We start from the raw sequence: 18,661 nt of genomic DNA on the forward strand, positions 1-18,661 counted from the left end.
AGCGGGACGGGCTCTGGCTGCCGTCCGGGCGCTGGCAGCGTCGGGACCGTAAATGAGCCCGGCGGTGGTTTCCGGTTTATTTTTCTGGAGTAACAAAAACCTCGTCCAATTTTTCTCCGCGCTTTTAGTCAGGAAGGGTTTGGGATAGCGGACGGCGTCGGCGTACCCAAACTTTACGATCTTCGCAGCCCTCGGGGCCCCGCGCTGCCCGCGATGACGCGCGTCAGCCGCAAAGCCCACCCGCGGCCGTGGCAGCGCCCGGCGCGCACCGCCCGCCCCGGCCGGGCTCCGGGGGACGAACGGGCGCAGCTCTGAGCCCGGCGGCGCGGCGGGGGCTGCGGGGAGGCGCCCGCTCAGCGCGCGGCTGCGGGCGCCCTCAGCCCGCCGCCCGCCCGCCTGTTGCTGAGCCCCGCGGGCGGGCGGCACCCGGCAGTGTCATTAGGAAGCGCTGCACGTGAAATAAGCCATCAGGTGGCTTTTTTTTTTGGTCTTTTTTTTTTTTTTGGTCTTTTTTTTTTTTCCCCCCTCCATCCTGGTTTAGGTTTAATTAAGAATTCCTCCGTTACAACTCTGTAGTTGTCAGGGTCTGAGAGACTCGAGGAAAAGTTGTGTCCCAGTCTCGCTGGCCCAAGCATAATAAAAAAGAAATACCCGGCCTGAATCGAATTTTTATGCTCAGTTCACGGTAGATTTCACTCCATTCTCATGTAAACAGCTTCTACGAATCAACATATGTGTCTGGGTGGTATCTCTCACTTTGTTTTGTAACAAAAAGCCATATTGCATCATTTAATTTGCTCAAGTCATGCAAATAGGAAAAAATCAATAGGACAAAAAGGGGTCGACTTATCCTCCTCCCCACTAAACTGCTGCCCACACACAGAGTCCTGTTGCTTATGGCAAAAGAATAACAACAACACCATTGTGTTTGTTAGTTGGTTCACTAATGGGTGAAACTGGAGAACATCATTCTCCTTCAGTCCCCAGCTCTGTCCAAATGTTCATGCCTTTTGAGGGAGCATTTGTCCTACCCCCTCTATTCCCAGATGAGTGAGAACTGTCTTACTGCAGGTTTTCAGCTGCAGATCTCTCTTTATTCATACCATATGCAGCAGCAGTTTGAGATTCAAGGCAGATAGATTTCTTCACGTCGTCTAGAGACAGTGTCATTAAGCCCCTGTGTGATAATTGAATTAAACTATAAGCTAACCACACACGGATAACCTGAAAGATCTAGCTGGGAAAAGGAAAAAAAGAGAATAAGGACTGGAAAATATGTCCTTAATTCACCCTCCTGTTTGTAGTGGCTCTGTGGCATATATGCTACTGAGATCATCCAGCGCTTGGAGACTCTTGCACCAGTTGGCTCAAGGCAGTAAGCTGGAAGTTGTGTTTCAGTAACTTTTCAATCTTCAGCCACTTGAAGGGTTTATTCTCTTCTTAGAATTACTTGAAAACATCTTCTAACTCCCCTTGGATTCCATTGGACTAACAGTACTCAAAACTTCATAGAAATGTGCGGCATTGACCATATATGCCACACTAGCTATTCCTGAGCTGTCAGATCTGTTTTTTTTAAATATAAATTATGCTTTTTAAGGAATATAATTTTAAAGGATTTTAAAATCAGACTATTTTCCATCACATCAGCTTTTCTGAACCTCTCAGATCTGCTCCATCATATCAGTGCATGTTTAGGAAAAATGTCAAAATATGTCATTTATACTTCACCGAATGAGATGGTCTTTCCATAAAAGACATGGCAAACTGTTATGGAGCACATTCGAATAAAACTTTTCAACTTCAAAATTCTATTCTATGACAGTCCAAAAAAACAGCCTGTTTAAATGTTACTCTCCATCATCTATCTATGGCTATGACATTAGCAGAAAGCTGAGCACCAGCTTCTTTAAAAGCAAAGAGTTGAGCATGCTCAGTAGACGTTTTCATGAGAGCTTCTTGGTTAAGACGCTGTCTTTGAGACAAGTCTTTGAGAATTGTTGATCAAATCTGTGAAATTTGTAATGAAAATGGCACCAATGGCTGCGGTTTTGGGAGCAGAAACGGAGCTACCCTAATAACCGTACACAGCACTGCACTGCCTCAAGTATGATTTTTACATACAGTTGTTGACATTTAACTCATCGTCTTCCAGTTTTCTGCGCTATCCCTTTGTTTATGAAGGACTACTATATCCCAGTCAAATATTGTCATACCACTTTTTCTGAACGTTTGCTTATAGCCCAACAGGCGAGGAAGTCCTCTCTACCTCAGTTGGCTTCACAGCCAAAGCTGTCAAGGAAAGGGTGAAAAGTAATTGTTTTCAAGTGTGCCCTTTTACAATCATTTGTTTGCTCTGGCTCTTTCACGAACAAAGGCTATTGTTGAACACATCCAACTAAACAAATAACTCATCTCGGAGTCCCTTTAACAGCTGCCTTAGTACAATGATCTATTTACATATTGCCCTAAAATTGAAACCGAACTCTTTAATGACATAATCCAGTTCTATAGTACAGAAGAAGCATATGTTCAACTCAACAGCTGAACAATCTCGTAAGCATATGATTTTTAGACATAAATGCTTGTATATCAAACACAGCGTAGTGCAATGACTTATTTCACTGCGGGTTGGGTTTTTTTTTCCATTAGCATCAAAACGACGTTGCCTTTCATTCTAGATATGACCAGGGTACACAAAACAGATGACTGTATTCAACGTAAAGAATTCCTGTCTGCTGTGCCTTCCTCTGGTTCTTCTTCTTTGCACTATACTTTCTGTTGATAAACCAATGTTGTATGCTATGCTTTCCTCAGCACTCCAGGATTTATCTTACCTTTAGTCTTTGTGTTGTACTTTCATGTGGCAAGAGATTAAAGGATGATCTTACAGATGTTGTAAATTATTCAGCAGCAGGCATAATCATTATTAGGCATGTTGCAATAAATGTTTGGAAGTTTTACATATTTTCCAGAGCACAGTTAGTTTAAACCACTGAAGTTTGATGATTTCACACATGACTTTAAAAATTGAAGCAGGAAATTAGTTTACATTTCTTCAAAAGACCAAAGCCATTGTCAACCGTAAGGTCATTTGCAAAGTGGAGAACCAACAGAAGAAGGTTCATTCAGATAAGTATTGCAGCTTTCACTTAAAACCGATCTAATATACTCCAGGATAAATACGTTATCGATTTACTGAGATTCAGAATAGAACGGTTGTCCTATCTCCCAGCCAGTAGAGAGTTATACATCAGACCTCACACAGAGCAAACGTTACCACCCGATTTTGCTTTAGCCTTCTAAAAGTTAAATAACATACTTGATTTTCAGATAACTGATTGACTCTGATTCCTTAATCTTCCGATTAGCTATTATATGACCAAGATTCATTCCAGAAATGACATGAGGGGGTGAATTCCTGTGGTTAATTCCTGGATAGCAGCTGCTCAGGGGGATTAGGATCCTTTTGTCTTAATTCTGAGGACTGAAATATTGGCAAGCATTTCTTCTTCTGTATCACCAGGCAACGTCAATTACATTTTCCACAAGAAACAGTAAATTAGCTTTGATATCCTGTAGTTTCTTTTTTTCTTTTTCTTTTTTTTTATTTCTGTTCATAATTCTTTCTGGAGTCTTCTAGTAGAAGTAGTAGAATTTTATATTTGCATCACTGCGGAGTTAATTCAATAAACACACTGAATATTTACCTAGTAATACCTAGTGTTTACTTGCACTTCTAAACACACCATCACACTGCTACCGCAAGAAAGCCTACTGCTTGAGATTAACTCACTGATGAAAAAATCTGAGACTTCTGCGAAGCAGGTGATCGTACTGAATGTAGGCAAGGACTCTGAAGAGTCTGTAATCATGGTGCACTTTGATTTGGTGGAAAGACCAAAGTGGTCGTTTCATACTTACTTAAGGAGGGCTTCCATCTTGCTAGAGTCAAGTTCTTAAAAGCATCATGTATGGACAGTGCTTTCAGTCATCCCCTACTGAACCCAGGCTTTGTTATGTTTGGCAGACAATGGTTTGACTGAACTATATACACCACTTCCCATCAGAACACCAAGGTACTTTGTCAGGATGCCATCCTCCTTTAAGAAAGGAGGTCTTTCCAGATGATGCAGATAATTGCCTCAGCACGGTGGATTACTGCAAGCACCTAGATTGCAACCCCAGAGAATATCAAGTCAAGTTCAAAGTTGTAGTTATTATTTGCTTTGGTCATACTTTATTGTAGCTATAATTATATTTTTAGTTCTTGCCCTTGAGGCATTTTTCCCAGATCTGTCATGTCTAGAAAAACATCTGAAACTGAAGAAGGAAGGCTGAGGTTAACAGTTGTGCTGCTATGACCCAAGTGAAAAATCTAGCAAAAGAACTCTTTTTTGTTATTATTATTTATTTCTGGAGAGGAGCTGAGGCTATGGAAGGAATTCACTGACAAACTTAGGGTGAGGGCAAACCTTTCACCATACATACAATGTGCAATTAATTGGCCTTCGAGATAAATAAATAAATAAATAAATAAGGCTGGGGGGGGGGGTGCGGAAGAGATGAGGTAATTATAATCCCAAAGGAGATCCGAGGAGAGATAATAAACCATACATGGCTGATGTTAGTCACATTACTTAATTGCAGGTGCTGTGAAGATGAAGATAATTTGTGAACAGATAGTGTAAAGAACAACACATGCAATACACTCAGTGATTCCAGCAAATCTGGAGGAATTATACTGAAAGCCAATGGCATCTCTTCCAGAATAGGGGTAGAGGCCAAATGGTGTTCTTCTAATCAGTGGTCTAAAGTTTGCCACTAAACTTTGCTAAACATTTCACTTAGCCTTATGACAGTACATAGTTAAGACTAAATTTTCCTTGAAAGAGTTTATCTTCTAACTTAATGTTCCTTTAAACAGGATTTTGTGTTACCGCGCAGGCCATATATTGTATAACAGTTTGAACACACAGCTGTTTAAAACAATGGGGAGTGCATTTCTCTCAAATGGTTTACGCTTGCGTAATTATATGTAAATAAAATGATGAGTTCAGAACGGTGTTACCAAAGTGCTGCACCCCAGAAGGCAGCCAGCCTGTGAGATAGCATCCTCAAACATATTAGAGTCTTCATGCGCCGAATAACTAATTTTATCGAAAGTGATTTAGATAATTCCCATCTATGTTATCCTGCAGGGAAATGACACATTGTAAAGTCATTCTACAAAACAACTCAGATATGAACTCCAGCAAAACTTTGTTGCTATTTTCAAATGCAACATTTACAAATATTTATAAATTTTACAGAATATAAATACTTACAGCATTAATATTTCTTAAAATAAGCCTCTTACAGTCTTTGTTTATAGCCACGTTAAACAAACAGTTGAAATAACCTGAGCTTTGTTTTTGCATTGGATCAGATTCAGTCCCTCTCAACTGAGAACACATTTCCCATTATCCACCATTGGGATGAATGATCAAAAAACAGTCCATGTGGTTAACAATAGATTAACAAAGTGCACTGCATTCAAAGACTAATAAAGACAGCTATGCTGTTTTCCATTATTTTTCACGATTTGATGACATTGCGCTCCTTAGGCTCGTGTGTTTACTTAAACACATCATCAATCGTGGTTTAGTGCTTCTTCAAGTACTATGCATAATATATGCTTTTTTTCAGGAGAAAGTTATGCTTTCAAAATTGAGAGAAACAAGATGCTACGGACAGATTCTTTTTTTTCCCTTATGAAATGTCTGAAAACATACAGCTTTTTCCACTTCCAAGTAGTCTGCATAAGAGAGTGCACAATGGAGAGCAGTGTTTAAGAAATGAACAATCCCAGGCACCTGCTGAACTACCCAGTAAGCACTGCAGTAGCCAGACTGTGGGACAGTTCAAGATACACCTAGTTAACAGATAACTGTATGTGGCTTCTCTGATGTGTTTGATGGTAGAATTTTAGCTTGTACTCTCTAAATACTTGAATAGGTCACCTTTCAAGTTGTGTTTTTGAGTATTTCTCATAAATGAGCAGAAGGCCTGCTGCTGTAGATCCTCATATAAATGATCAGTCTAGTTCACAGATTGCTTGTGCGATAAGAGTTTGCAGCCGTGAGTCCATAAAATAATTTCACTGCTACTATTCTTGTCTGGGAAAGAGAAGCAAACACTTGAAATATCACTGTACTAATGGCATATTGCAGATTTCATTGTAACAGTTTTTGCACCTGATTCTTCTGGAAAACTGACATGAAACGTGATGCATTTATTACAGACTGTATTGGTTCCATTAGCATAATTTATGGCATTAGATCATAAAATCTTTTTGTATAAGATGGGGAAATAGGTCATGTGTTTATTTATCTCTGGTTTGTGGCTTGCAGATACTTTCTGTCACGAACAACACAGAATGTGCGAAGCTACTGGAGGAAATCAAATGCGCACACTGCTCACCTCATGCCCAGAATCTTTTCCACTCACCTGAGAAAGGGGAAACTTCTGAAAGAGAACTAACTCTTCCCTACTTGTGCAAAGACTATTGTAAAGAATTCTATTATACTTGCAGAGGTCACTTACCAGGTAAAACCTATAACAAAATATGGAACTGAAGGATGTCTGCTTTGAAATGTTGATATTGCCTGAGTAGTCGTAGATCCAACTCTTAACCAGGTGAAATCACCACTGATATCCAGGGGATTTTGCTCAAAGACAGAATATCTCAGGGCCTCCACGGTGATTCTTTCTTATGTGGAGAGTTAATATTTTGAGCTCTCCTATTAAACTGACCGTGAAACACAGGGTTATTTGTTATCAAAGGCACCCGAAGCTATTACCTTTTTTGTATATTGGTGTGTTCACTCAAATCATGTAAGCGATTAGTCGGCCATCCAAAAGGCTATACTAAATGACAGATAGCTTTCAAATAAAAGAAATAAGGAGCGCTGGCACTGCAGGCTGCAGACACTACAGGCTGATAAGTGTTTTTTCTGGGTACCCTAGAAACTCGTGGTTTTTTTCAACAGTTTAAAGCCCCTTGAAATCAAAGGGAGCTATTTGGTAGATTTCTGTGTTCTTTGAATCGGTTCCAACATGCTGTTAGCAACCAAATTCTGAACTAACCTAACACTTCCTCACTGCAGCCAGTAAAGTTAGCTTGACATAACCAATAGCAGAATGTGGCCAGTATTGTCTAAGGCAGTCACCAAATGTGTGCTATCACTTGTAAATAAATCAACAAAATAACCACAGAAGATGGTCCTTTTAGAAACACTGTTGTAATGTACTATTGTATTAAATAACATCTTTGGTATTCTCAATAGTAAATTATTTATATGTTTAAGGCTGTCATTTTTAAACTATGCTTTCTTCTTTTTCCAAACACTGCTTATAAATAATGTCACACAGGAGAAAATAATTAAACTGGTTAAGATTTTTGACTAGCAGCACAGGCTGGAAAGCAGAGTTAATAAGGATAAGAAAAATTAATTTACAAATACAAACTTCTTGGTCTATGAACAGAGCTTTGTAATAGAACATAAGCATATTTGAGTAAAAAGGATAGTTTCAGTGGATGAGATTTGGAGGAGGGTTTCTTAATTGCACGTGTACAGTGTGTACTTGTTTTCTATGAAATCCCAAGAGTGCAGGGATTTTTCCAGTGTTCTTTTATTGGCTTGAGAAAATATTTTGAATTGACTTACTTTTTCCCCTTTGCTGTGGTTTAACATGTATCTCAACCCATTCAAATATGAAAATATTATTATTGTCTTTATAAACTAAGAGATGTTTCTAAGGCTTTCTTAAACCAGCTGTTTCTTGCTCTTTATCACATTCCCCAAAGCGAAGCAGAATGGATCACAGTTGCCAAGACTGCCTGCTGAACAGCGATAATAGATTAGATATTTCAAATGTTTAGCCCACGTGAGAAGTCAGCACAAAGTTTTTTTTTTTACATGGGTTGTAACTAATGCAAACGATTAGCATATTCAGCAGAGTAAGTCCCTTACGGTTGTTTAGTGAAATTCTGTGTTTCCGAGGACACAACTTTTTTAATTGGAAAAAGTGAAAGGGGGGAAAAGGGAGGAAGAAGGAGGAGATGGAGAGAGGGAGAGAGAAAGAGAAAGGGCTGAGCAGCACAGGAGCTATAGCCACAGGAACCTCACTCCTCAGATCAACATCTGTGGTGACGAATGACAAATTTATTTTTCTACAAAGTTTGTGTATATGTAAAACTGCTGAAGTGCATCAAGATGTCAAGTGCTTTTTGTGACCACCCAGCTTGCCTTGAAAGATAACCAGATGAAAGCATAACTTTAGCACTGGACAGAGCACTGTGCTTTGCAGGAAAAGAGCTTACATACTTTAGCATCAGTTAAAGTAGGATTTTTCCTATATCAATCAGACACTAATAATCATTTTATATACTTCTTCTGAAAGTGGGTAGTACTAAAAAAAAAAAATTGTTGCATACTTGCATCCAGAAGCGGGGTTCATTTGGTGATCTGGTTGGCCTACGTGGTCGTAGATGCCTACAGCAGTATTTGACAAAGGTACTAAGATTCATGCCCGTCTTTTTGAGAAGACTGCATATTGGATTTTAATATAGTTTAATGTACAATTGAAAATGTAAATAATTAAAGGACAGCTAATTAGGTCTTCTGTTTTTCTTGTGAGACCCATCTGTCCATAATATTTATTACAAAAGGAAAAAGAAATATGGAAGCTATGTTTTCAGTTTAGCCTGGAGGATTAAACAAAGAGTTGGAAATTAACAGGCCCCCAGACCAGAGGTCTTTGCCAATGATTCACTCTACATTTGTTAAAAAGTCAAATAATTACTTTTCCTCCATTAAGGAGTGCTAATTGTTCCTGAACACCAATAGAAAGGACTGTAAGGAAAGTGCTGACTACAAAAGTAATTTTAGCCCTTATGTGCTGCACAAATTTGAAATGTTATTAGCGATTCAAGAGAACAAGCATCTTTTCTAGAATTCAAATGTTAGCAGTACAAATTAACCAAGAAGACGACGAAACTGCACATCAGTTTTTTTATGACTTGGCTCCAGAAATTCATTTCTTGTTCTTTTTCTATTTGCAAAGATGAGAACGGGCGCGTATCCTAGTTTGATTCTTTTGAAGATAGGAGTCTGCCCACCAGTTACAACCACATCAGGGTTTCCATTGACTTCTTTAGTAGTATTGAAAATCCACAGAATAAGTGGGCCCACTTATTTATTCAAGCAGAATGACAGGAAGCTGTTAGCATTTTACGGATGTTTTATCACAGGAGGGTGCAGTGTTTCACAAAATCTGAGTATGGAATTTCCCTGCTTCATCCTGGTTGACTTTGCTTGTTATTTCTCATCTGATCATTACTGTGAATTTCAGTTTAAGTAATTACTGGTGGGAAGCTGGAGTTAACAAAGTCTTCAAACAACAGGAATTTTAAGTTTTCCAAGATCATAAGAGAAGACTGTCTAATATTTATTATTAATACAGCTATGTAAAGAAAAGTGTGGCCAATTCTCCCTCTTGGCGTGAGCAAACACTTGATTCATGCCCGTAGAGGCGACATATTCTGAAGAACAAACCTGTGCCTCAGCCACAGGGGGTTCTGCCAACCAAAGACATCGGACAGATTTTGAACTACATGCACTGCCTCATTTCCATCTGAAGAAATAGATTCCAGATGACTGTGTGTGAATCCAGATCCAGGCCTGGATCTCAGCACAGGCATTGCCAGAACAGATGGTAGATAGTATTTTTTATTCTTTTTTTTTTATCCAAACAGGGGCACCCCAGCCCAAAAAAGCAGAAAACTTCCAAGAAAGTCTGCAACTGAAACACCACCTCCAGAAGTTCTGGTGTTGTCTACTTATAGCTATTGTACACACAGTCAACCTGGTGAAAAATAGTAGTGATGCTACTGCTAACAAGAACAGCAGGAGGAGTAACCCTGACACTGCCTTTGTAAAGGTACATGCAACACGGCAGTGTGACGAGAGAGCTGCTTGAAAACCAGTAGGAAGTGATGTGAGCTACCACTGCATCTAGTATGTTTTGAACAAATCAGTCTGGAACCACCTCTTTGGTTTAGTTTACACTGAGAGCTGAGAAGAGAGAAAAGATGTGAAAAATTTCTCATCTACCTGTTAGAAATGGAAGTCAGTGGGAAAAAAAACAAAAAACAGGCAAATGCTTCTTTTGCACAGTCCGGAACTGTATGCTCAAGGTCAGCAATGTAGGAATAAAGCAGGTGAGCCTGATTTTCATACACTCTTCAAGTCAGTGCAGGTCTGTGCAAAGGAGCAGATGAGATGATAATCCAATTCAGTGTGCTGTGCAGAAATTCATGCAGAACTGAATGTCACAGTCCTTATTAGGCATAGTTCTCATAGTGGATGGTGACAGAGCTGTTTTCGGATAAACTCCAAGTGAGCAAAATGATATTTTACTTCTCCCCAGAATAATTCCAGTGTTTAGGGGCACTTGTCATGGGTCGTTCTTCTGGACATTGTACAAGCACTGAAAAAAACAATGATCTCTCGACTAAAGATTTTATATTCTAAGCGCAATAAAAGAAACATTAAATGGCTATAAGTGGATAGGAAAGTAGGAGTATTTTTAAACTGTCCTTACAGAAGCTGTTTGTAAGGTGAATCTAGCATATAGAACACAGAAGCAGATGTTTTTTGTGAATTGCTGTTTCCTTACAGAACAGAACTATCCCTAATGCACAGGTGAAACTGTACTTACAGAGGTCACATTCCTGCCAACAGTGCAATAATTTAGCAATTCACTGACTAATTTTCATAGTTTAAGTCTCATTTTCATAGTTTAATTCAAAACGCACTTCTTAAGAACAATTCTTAGACTGGAATGTAAGCCTTATCTTTTTTCAAACCAGAAGGTTGCAGAAGGCAACTGCAGTGCAAGATGCACCTAAGTGCACGATAAAATATTTCATAAGGAAAAGAGATTAGTCTTACATGTAAAAAAAAAAGATACTGCCTAAGGCATTAGTTAAGTGAGTTTGCATCAGATTGTTATTTGAAATGAACATTTACTGAGTAAAAAACATGATCAAAATATGCTCTCAGTTATTCTGACTAAAGATAAAATTCAAGCCAAGAGTAGTTTATTTATAATAAATAGTAGGTGGCATACTTAGAAAATGCTAGAAATTCTTGGAAACTGTACACCTCTAATTTTCTGTTGCATCTTCTGTAGTGATCTACTGTGCCTGGAGAAAGAAATTATTAAATATAAAATGGTGTATTCTTAAGTCAAATAACTCCGAGATTTTAGATTACCTTTGATTTTGGCATTCTACCTACAAAGCCTTGGAATACTAGTCTGTGATTATATCAGCGTTCCTCTTCAGTTGTTCCACTTGAAATTGTATCTCACATTTTCTCCAAATAACTACTATAAATTAAAACCAGCTCCTCACAGATGATTTTTACTGAAGCTCCAAATCATGGTAATTAAACTTTTATACCACAACACACTACCATGTGTTTCCAGATACTATTTTATAGAAACCAAAGGCAGGCTTTGTCATGTTACTTGTCCAACGTTTTTAAAGGAAGATGCATATGAAAAGAAGTATAGTTGGGTGGGAAGGGCTTTCCACTCCACAAAAATTCTGGGATCTAAAAAATTTTCCTATTCCACATAAGGAAGAAATTGAACTCTTTCGAAATTTTCCATGAAGAAAGCCACAGAGAGACCACCCCAGGATAGCTAATAAAGCAGTTGTTAGGACATTTACTTGGGAAATTGGAGACTTAGGGTCAAACTCCTGCCTGACAGATGAGGGGCACTGACCTGAATATTCCTCCTCCTAATGAAGCACCCTAATTATAAGACGTCGGAGTATACTGATATGAAGTTTGCGATCTGTTTCTCTCTTTTTCATTTAAGAAGTTTCATTTTGGACCAGAAACATCATTTTAACTAAAATTTTGTCACAATTGATAAGGTTTCTGAAAAAAAAAATGTTGCTTTTAAGAAATTGGCATTTTCCAAAGAAACACAGCTGTCCCTGATCAGCTCTTATTGTAAATTGTAAGCCAGAGGTTTTATGGCCAAGATCTATGGATTACAGCATTATCCACAAGTGGTAAAGTTATGCATAAATTAGACCTGTAATTCCAATGGAGTGCTATCTTATCAGTTCTGTCTTAGACCATACTACATACATCCTAACACAGTATGCTAAAAATCTAAAAAGTGAGAAAGGTGATGTTAGGCATATTATGTTAGCATCTATTTTAGTAAAACACTGAATGTATAACAAGCTGAACTCTATCTTAGATTCAATACTAATGATTAAAAAACTAGCTAGAAATGACTAGATCTATGTTTGTGGACAGAGATAGATATTTTTACTGTCATTAAACATATTGTAGTATCATCAGTAGCAGGGGCTTGCCTTAAAAGCTCTCATTTTACCAATGTCTTGTTTCCTCTGTCTTTAAACTCCCTTCTATTTTAACCTAAAACCTAAAAAGCACCCTTCATTCAGGGCAGCTTAAAGTCAGCTCCAATGCAGCATGAGATACATCCCTTTTTTCAGTGGGGCACTGCATTTACCCACTCTCATGTCAAGAGCCCACCAGAAACCAGTTGCCTGCCAACAAGGTGCAGGTACTTCTTGCTTTCCAAAACACCAGTTATTCACCTCTCCAACTGATGTTTTTGGTGCCAGCATTCCACAAAGTCTTTATTGCACACATCTTTCACCAAAGTCTTTACCAAAGGTTTTACAACAACAAGCCACGTCTTTAAAAAGGTTCTTAATTCAGTGAAGAGTTACCATTTTCATTAATTTTTTGGACAGGGAGTAACAAAAGATACTGTTTTTTGCTAAAGCAATAAAAAAGGGATCCAATACAAAACTAAAAGTAAGAAAAAAGTTAAATGAAAGCTGCTCAAGCTATTTTACAGCAGGTACTACACTTCATTAGTAGATAGAAAATCAGGAAGAAGTATATGGCAACCTTAACTCTGACCTTTGCCCCTTCAATTTCTTATGACTAACCTGTAGAGTCATTTTGAATTGTTTTTTTTCTTATTTAAGCGCACTGAAAATAAGGTTTAATCAAATGAATAAACTATAAAAGGTAATAGTTTGTATTTATTCAGAGCAGTCCTTTTTTGCAGATAGCACTTTGTTTAAAACAACTTCTTTTTCCACTCAATATGTAATCTATTTAAAGATTAGTTTGACAGCTCAAAACTGCAGACATGACAACACACTAAATATTTGTATGCTCTTTTGCATTTTTAAGGTTTTCTCCAAACTACAGCTGATGAGTTTTGCTTTTACTATGCAAGAAAAGATGGTGGTGTATGCTTTCCAGATTTTCCAAGAAAACAAGTGCGAGGGCCAGCTTCTAACTCCCTGGACCACATGGAGGAATATGACAAAGAGGAAGAGATCAGCAGGTTCATAAAGATAAATGTTGTTTAATCTGAAAAAAATAAGATTGCAAAGCCTGTGGTTTTCACAGTGAACCAGCTCAGTCTGTGCTTATGCTCAGCAGCTGTGTTTTCCAGATGGTACTTTCTGTTGCTGTAGCTGGTGTATGCTGAAGAGAAAGTTACATTAGCTTCAATATTTCACTAACGTTTTAAGTTGCTAAAAGGTGTTAGAATCTTTGCTTGATCCAACCCGTGGATCTTGGTTAGGGTCCATGTTGTGGATGATACATCTTTCTAGGATGCCATTTCAACCTGAATTTAACATTACTAAGTCACTATGACAGGTTTATTATTAAACTATCTATATTATGTTTTTTAATCTTTTTCTTCCATTTGTTTTTCACTGTGAAAATTATTAAATTAGGTTGTAAATAAACTGTCTCATTATAAGTCACTAATGGACTTTCAAAACCAAATTTTGGAAAATTGCTGGAATTTACTATGTTTATTGTACAGTAGATTTTTTTCTATTAATAAATGTTTTTTCTCTTTTTTAAACTACATTTTATGTATTAGTCCAAATTTCAGATCTGAGATTACTTGATTTTCTCTTCCTTATATACAAAACAAATTTTGCTCAAGTGAAGTTCAATTTGATTTTCAGTACTGTCTGCATGCATACGTTCGAGGAAATAATTTATGCTGGACTGTATAGCTGTGTTTGTAAAATCACTACAGAAAAATCATTTTATCTTTTAGGGACATTATTTTGTCACGGTTATGAGAAAGAAGACATTTCTCACTATTTTTTAATATATTTTTTAGAAAGCACAAGCACAACTGCTTCTGTATTCAGGAAGTCATGAGCGGACTAAGGCAGCCTGTTGGAGCGGTACATTGTGGGGATGGATCTCATCGCCTCTTTATTCTTGAGAAAGAAGGATATGTGAAGATTTTCAGTCCTGAAGGAGACATGATCAAGGAACCTTTTTTGGATATACACAAGCTTGTTCAAAGTGGAATAAAGGTTGGAATTTTTACTTATATCTATTTGCTTATATTTTAGCCTGTATCTAAGGAAAAGGGGAAGAAACATTTTTGAGAAAAAAAATTAATTTACATAATAAAAAGAAGAGTAATGGCAACAGTCACTGCAGATCTATCTGGCAAATAATTGAATACTCTTATTAGCTCATGGAGGCACAAGATAGCTTCTTAGAACTGTCTTCACATTTTTATTTTTCCCTCCATTTTTTCCTCACTTCATATTCAGAAGAAAATATACATCAGCACCAGATAGCATTCTCTTTGTATTTCAACCTTTGTGCTCATTTCCACTGAATTCAGATGAGTTTTGCTGTGATTCCAGTGGGAGCATCGTGTGACCTGCAGGTGCTCAGCAATGCCCTGGGAGCTGGAGGGCCTGGGGAGTGTGTGGCGTGCTGGGAGAGGGCAGGGTGCTCGCTGCCTCTTGGCTCAGCCTCAGAGGGGCACAGGCTGCCCCTGACAAGAGGGTCCCATTTGTATTTGAGATGCTCACAACAAGTCACTTACCCTCTAAATTCAAATGTGAGGGTGGACTGATGCGACAGCTTTCATACTGCTTAATGGGAAAAGCGCTCCTGGCCATTTGTGGTCAGGGGAGTGAATGATGGATGGGCAGTGATGGCAATATACTGGCGGGTGGAGGTTAGAAATCACATCTAGGTGTGGGTAACTTCTACTAGAAAACTTGTAAGTCTACTGAGTGACATTCTACATAGGAAATACCACAAATATTGTTCCATCTTGATTTTTTGTCACATTTTAGAGTGGAAAAACAAGTAAAACCCACATATGTAAAGCAAATTTAAATTGTGACCAGGTTTTCCTTACAGCAGTCACTAATGTATATCATAAAGTCTTAAGGGATAAAAAATATATTGACATACTCTCGACAGAGTAAATTTAAATAATAATTATGCTGAATAACATTCAGAGTATTTAAAATGCATAGCACGTGCTAAGTAGCCTTTTTGAGTTTCAGCTATAAGGTCAATAAGCCAATTTAAGAAAATCTGAATGTTTTTGTTTTATGCTGAATAGATATAGAATACAAAATAAGTATATGACACCTTTTTAAGGAAAAGAAACAATTTATATGAATATGAGATTCCTTGAACTCTTCCCTTTATACCTGTATAGGTAGGCAGTAACGTTTGAGATCCCAAAACAAAATGGACATTTCAGGGATCTGTTTGAAAATTAATCTAAAGCTGATTTGTACTTCTTCTCTGAAAATTCTGATAGTTTGTGTTTGTGAATACTGACACTGAGACTTTCTGAAGAAATCCTTTCGGTCCCAAATAAGCTTTCCTGGAGGAAACTTTTACAGCTGGAACTCAGAGGCTAGACTAAATGGAAAACGGATTTTCCATGCTTTTTGAATAGGCAGTAGCCTAGTTGATAAGACTTCCAGCAGCTACCCTGAGATTCAAACTCAACTTCTTGTGCTGTTTTAAATCAGTGACCTGATCTTTTTAGTCTCTTTACTTCCCTAACCATCATATAATACTCTAAAGCAAATCTGTGTAAATAATGTGATGTTCTCTAAGCTAGAAAATCTAATTCCGTTCCCTGAGATAACAGACCAGTGCTTAAGGATAATTGTATTGCAATGTTTAATGTTGGCTGGCAAGAACAGAGGCTTTACGTACTTTCAGATAAGGAGAAAGGAAATGTGCCTGGAAGCAAAACACCAGCTTTTCAGTAGAGAAAAGAATGTGATGAATTAGAAATAGTAAATAAATAAGTAAATAGAATCATAGAATCACCAATATAGAATAAAACAAAAAGCGTATAACACAAATGGTAATTTTAAAACAAATATTCTCAACATTTTTATGTTTATTCTCTGCATTCTGATTCCTATAATCACTGTCCATTGTTCCTTACCTACAAGGATACAAGACCAGTGTGAAAAAAGTAACAATTACTCAATCAAAATAAAATACTTGAAGGTAATTTGATTTTATTTGCACTTTATACACTTTAAAACTAGAAATCGATAATGGAGAATAGTATGTGGACAGACAATTCGCTATCAGGTAGTGCAGCCAGGAATTTAAAAAGACATTATGTAAAACACTGCTTCCACAGGCAAGTTGTGAGAACCACAGAATGTATCCTCTGTGCCTAGTCAAGACATGCTTCTAGTGTAAGGTAGGTGAAGCTGTACGTATGCATTTTGCTCAACATGCCTTGTTCTTTTATATAGTAGTGCAAGTGAAAAAAGTAGAGTGTAATCAGTGTGGATTCAGTTGACCCTGATCAAACTTAGGTCCATATTTTCCAATGAAATGTTTTACCAAGGTAACATGGTGCATATTTTTTTTTAATTCTCTGTTCATTTACGCAGATTCATAAATGTTAACTCAAACATCTTGTCAGTTCCTCCACACAGTGTTATTCCTGAATTAACGTAGAGATTCTCCATTGAAATATTAAAAAAAAACTGTTCACCACTTTTCCAAGTTTGAAGGAATGGTAGCAACAAAGGGCAAATTATTCTTTTTCCATAAAAATACTGAATAAGGACTTCAAATATTATTTTTCTCTTTTATAACCTATGCTAAAAAGAGCAGTTTCTTTTCATTTTGTACCTGTGCCTGAAATATTAACAAACACTGAACTCTACTTACAATCGTAAAAAAAAAAAACTTTTCAAACTTTATAGATATGTGTTGTATCATGTAAATGAAATGTAATATAAAGTGGTATCCCTAAAAAGTGTTTTGGATAGCTATCACAGTAAGATATTCTTTGTGTTGATAGAGTATAACAGCGGTGGTTGACTTCATCTTTTTTTTCTAATATAAAAAGGAAATTTAGGAGTGATAAATCATTACACTGTTGCAGAGCAGCAAATCTGTTGCATAATGATTTTCCAAAGAATATTCTTAGAACTATATTCTGGCAGATATAAACAAGAAACAAAAATAAAATATTAATTTTATTTCATTCTTCATAAAAAGAATCTTGGACTTCAGTTCTGACCTCATTAACATCATTTCCCTCATCACAGCTCTGGCAGTCAGATAAGGAGGTGTCACGTCCCACCCATAAGGGAAGGAAAGGGGGGACCAGGCATGCAACATAAAATAGAAGTGACTGCATTGAATGGAATTGTGCCATTATATTATCATAACAAGATGCTATTTTGTTCCTCTAGTGAACTAATGGTCCCTGTGTTGATGAAATTCATTTGGAGCTGCTAATGTTGCTGCAGGTGAGCTCCAAGGTCTTCACTGGTGCTCCTAAAGTAAACATGCAGATAGAAGTATCTGGAGTTGCTTCTTAGCAGTCACCTCTATTCACCTCTGTGAAAGTCTGCGGATATAAATGGAAATTAAGAAAAGTGGAACAACCTGATGTATGTCTTATTGTTCCACTGGCTTTAAGATCCTTGTAGCCACTGGGTTCTAGGTAGGTGATTCAATTTTAAGGAGTTCAAATGAAAGAGAAGAAGTGGTAGTTTTATATGTTGCCAGTATCTCAGAGGGAATTTGCACAAACTTATGAAGCATTTCATAAGAGAGAGAGACATGTCTGGACAATCGTAGCTTGAGCTTCCCGTGTGCCCTTCTATGAAGAAAGGTTGAGGGAACTGGGCTTGTTGAGCTTGGAGAAGAGAAGACTGCGGGGAGACCTCATTGTGGCCTTCCAATACTTGAAGTGAGTGTATAAACAGGAGGGGCAACGGCTGTTTACAAGGATGGATAGTGATAAGACGAGGGGGAATGGTTTTAAACTGAGACAGGGGAGGTTTAGGTTAGATATTAGGAGGAAGTTTTTCACACAGAGGGTGGTGGTGAAGCCCTAGAACAGGTTGCCCAAGGAGGTTGTGGATGCCCCATCCCTGGAGGCATTCAACGCCAGGCTGGATGTGGCTCTGGGCAGCCTGGTCTAGTGGTTGGTGACCCTGCACATAGCACGGGGGTTGAAACTCAATAATCATTGTGGTCCTTTTCAACCCAGGCCATTCTGTGATTCTCCTCAAAGGACATGAGATGCAAGATTCCTGATTTAAACAAACAAACAAAACAACAACAACAACAAAATCCTCTGAATAGCTTAACAAACAATTTTTTTCTGCACATCTCCTAGTTGGTAATCCTTCTTGAAAGCACAGTTAGCAGGAATGTCTTTCGGATCTTCTATTTTTCAGTTTACTTGTTGGAAGACA

General features: G+C 37.9%; 2 protein-coding genes across 6 annotated transcripts in view; one reads left to right on the forward strand and one right to left on the reverse strand.

Annotated features, from left to right (window-relative positions):
* ANAPC10 (anaphase promoting complex subunit 10) overlaps positions 1–18,661 on the reverse strand; it is a 331,896-nt gene that overhangs the window by 170,047 nt on the left and 143,188 nt on the right. Inside the window, exon 9 of one of the 4 annotated variants that reach the window (XM_040698884.2) lies at positions 167–17,805. The exons of the other annotated variants lie outside the window; for them this stretch is intronic. The gene's annotated coding sequence lies outside the window, so the exon portion shown is untranslated. The remainder of the gene's footprint in view (positions 1–166; positions 17,806–18,661) is intronic. 4 annotated transcript variants of the gene reach the window in all.
* The window catches only part of HHIP (hedgehog interacting protein), a 76,682-nt gene that overhangs the window by 544 nt on the left and 57,477 nt on the right, over positions 1–18,661 (forward strand). For both annotated transcript variants that reach the window (XM_015276718.4, XM_015276719.4), the window contains exons 2-4: positions 6,393–6,588; positions 13,305–13,461; positions 14,263–14,464. In XM_015276718.4, the coding sequence (XP_015132204.1) occupies positions 6,393–6,588; positions 13,305–13,461; positions 14,263–14,464 (555 nt within the window). The remainder of the gene's footprint in view (positions 1–6,392; positions 6,589–13,304; positions 13,462–14,262; positions 14,465–18,661) is intronic.

The sequence above is a fragment of the Gallus gallus genome, chromosome 4, assembly GCF_016699485.2.
Source record: "Gallus gallus isolate bGalGal1 chromosome 4, bGalGal1.mat.broiler.GRCg7b, whole genome shotgun sequence".
Classification (NCBI taxonomy): Eukaryota; Metazoa; Chordata; class Aves; order Galliformes; family Phasianidae; genus Gallus; species Gallus gallus.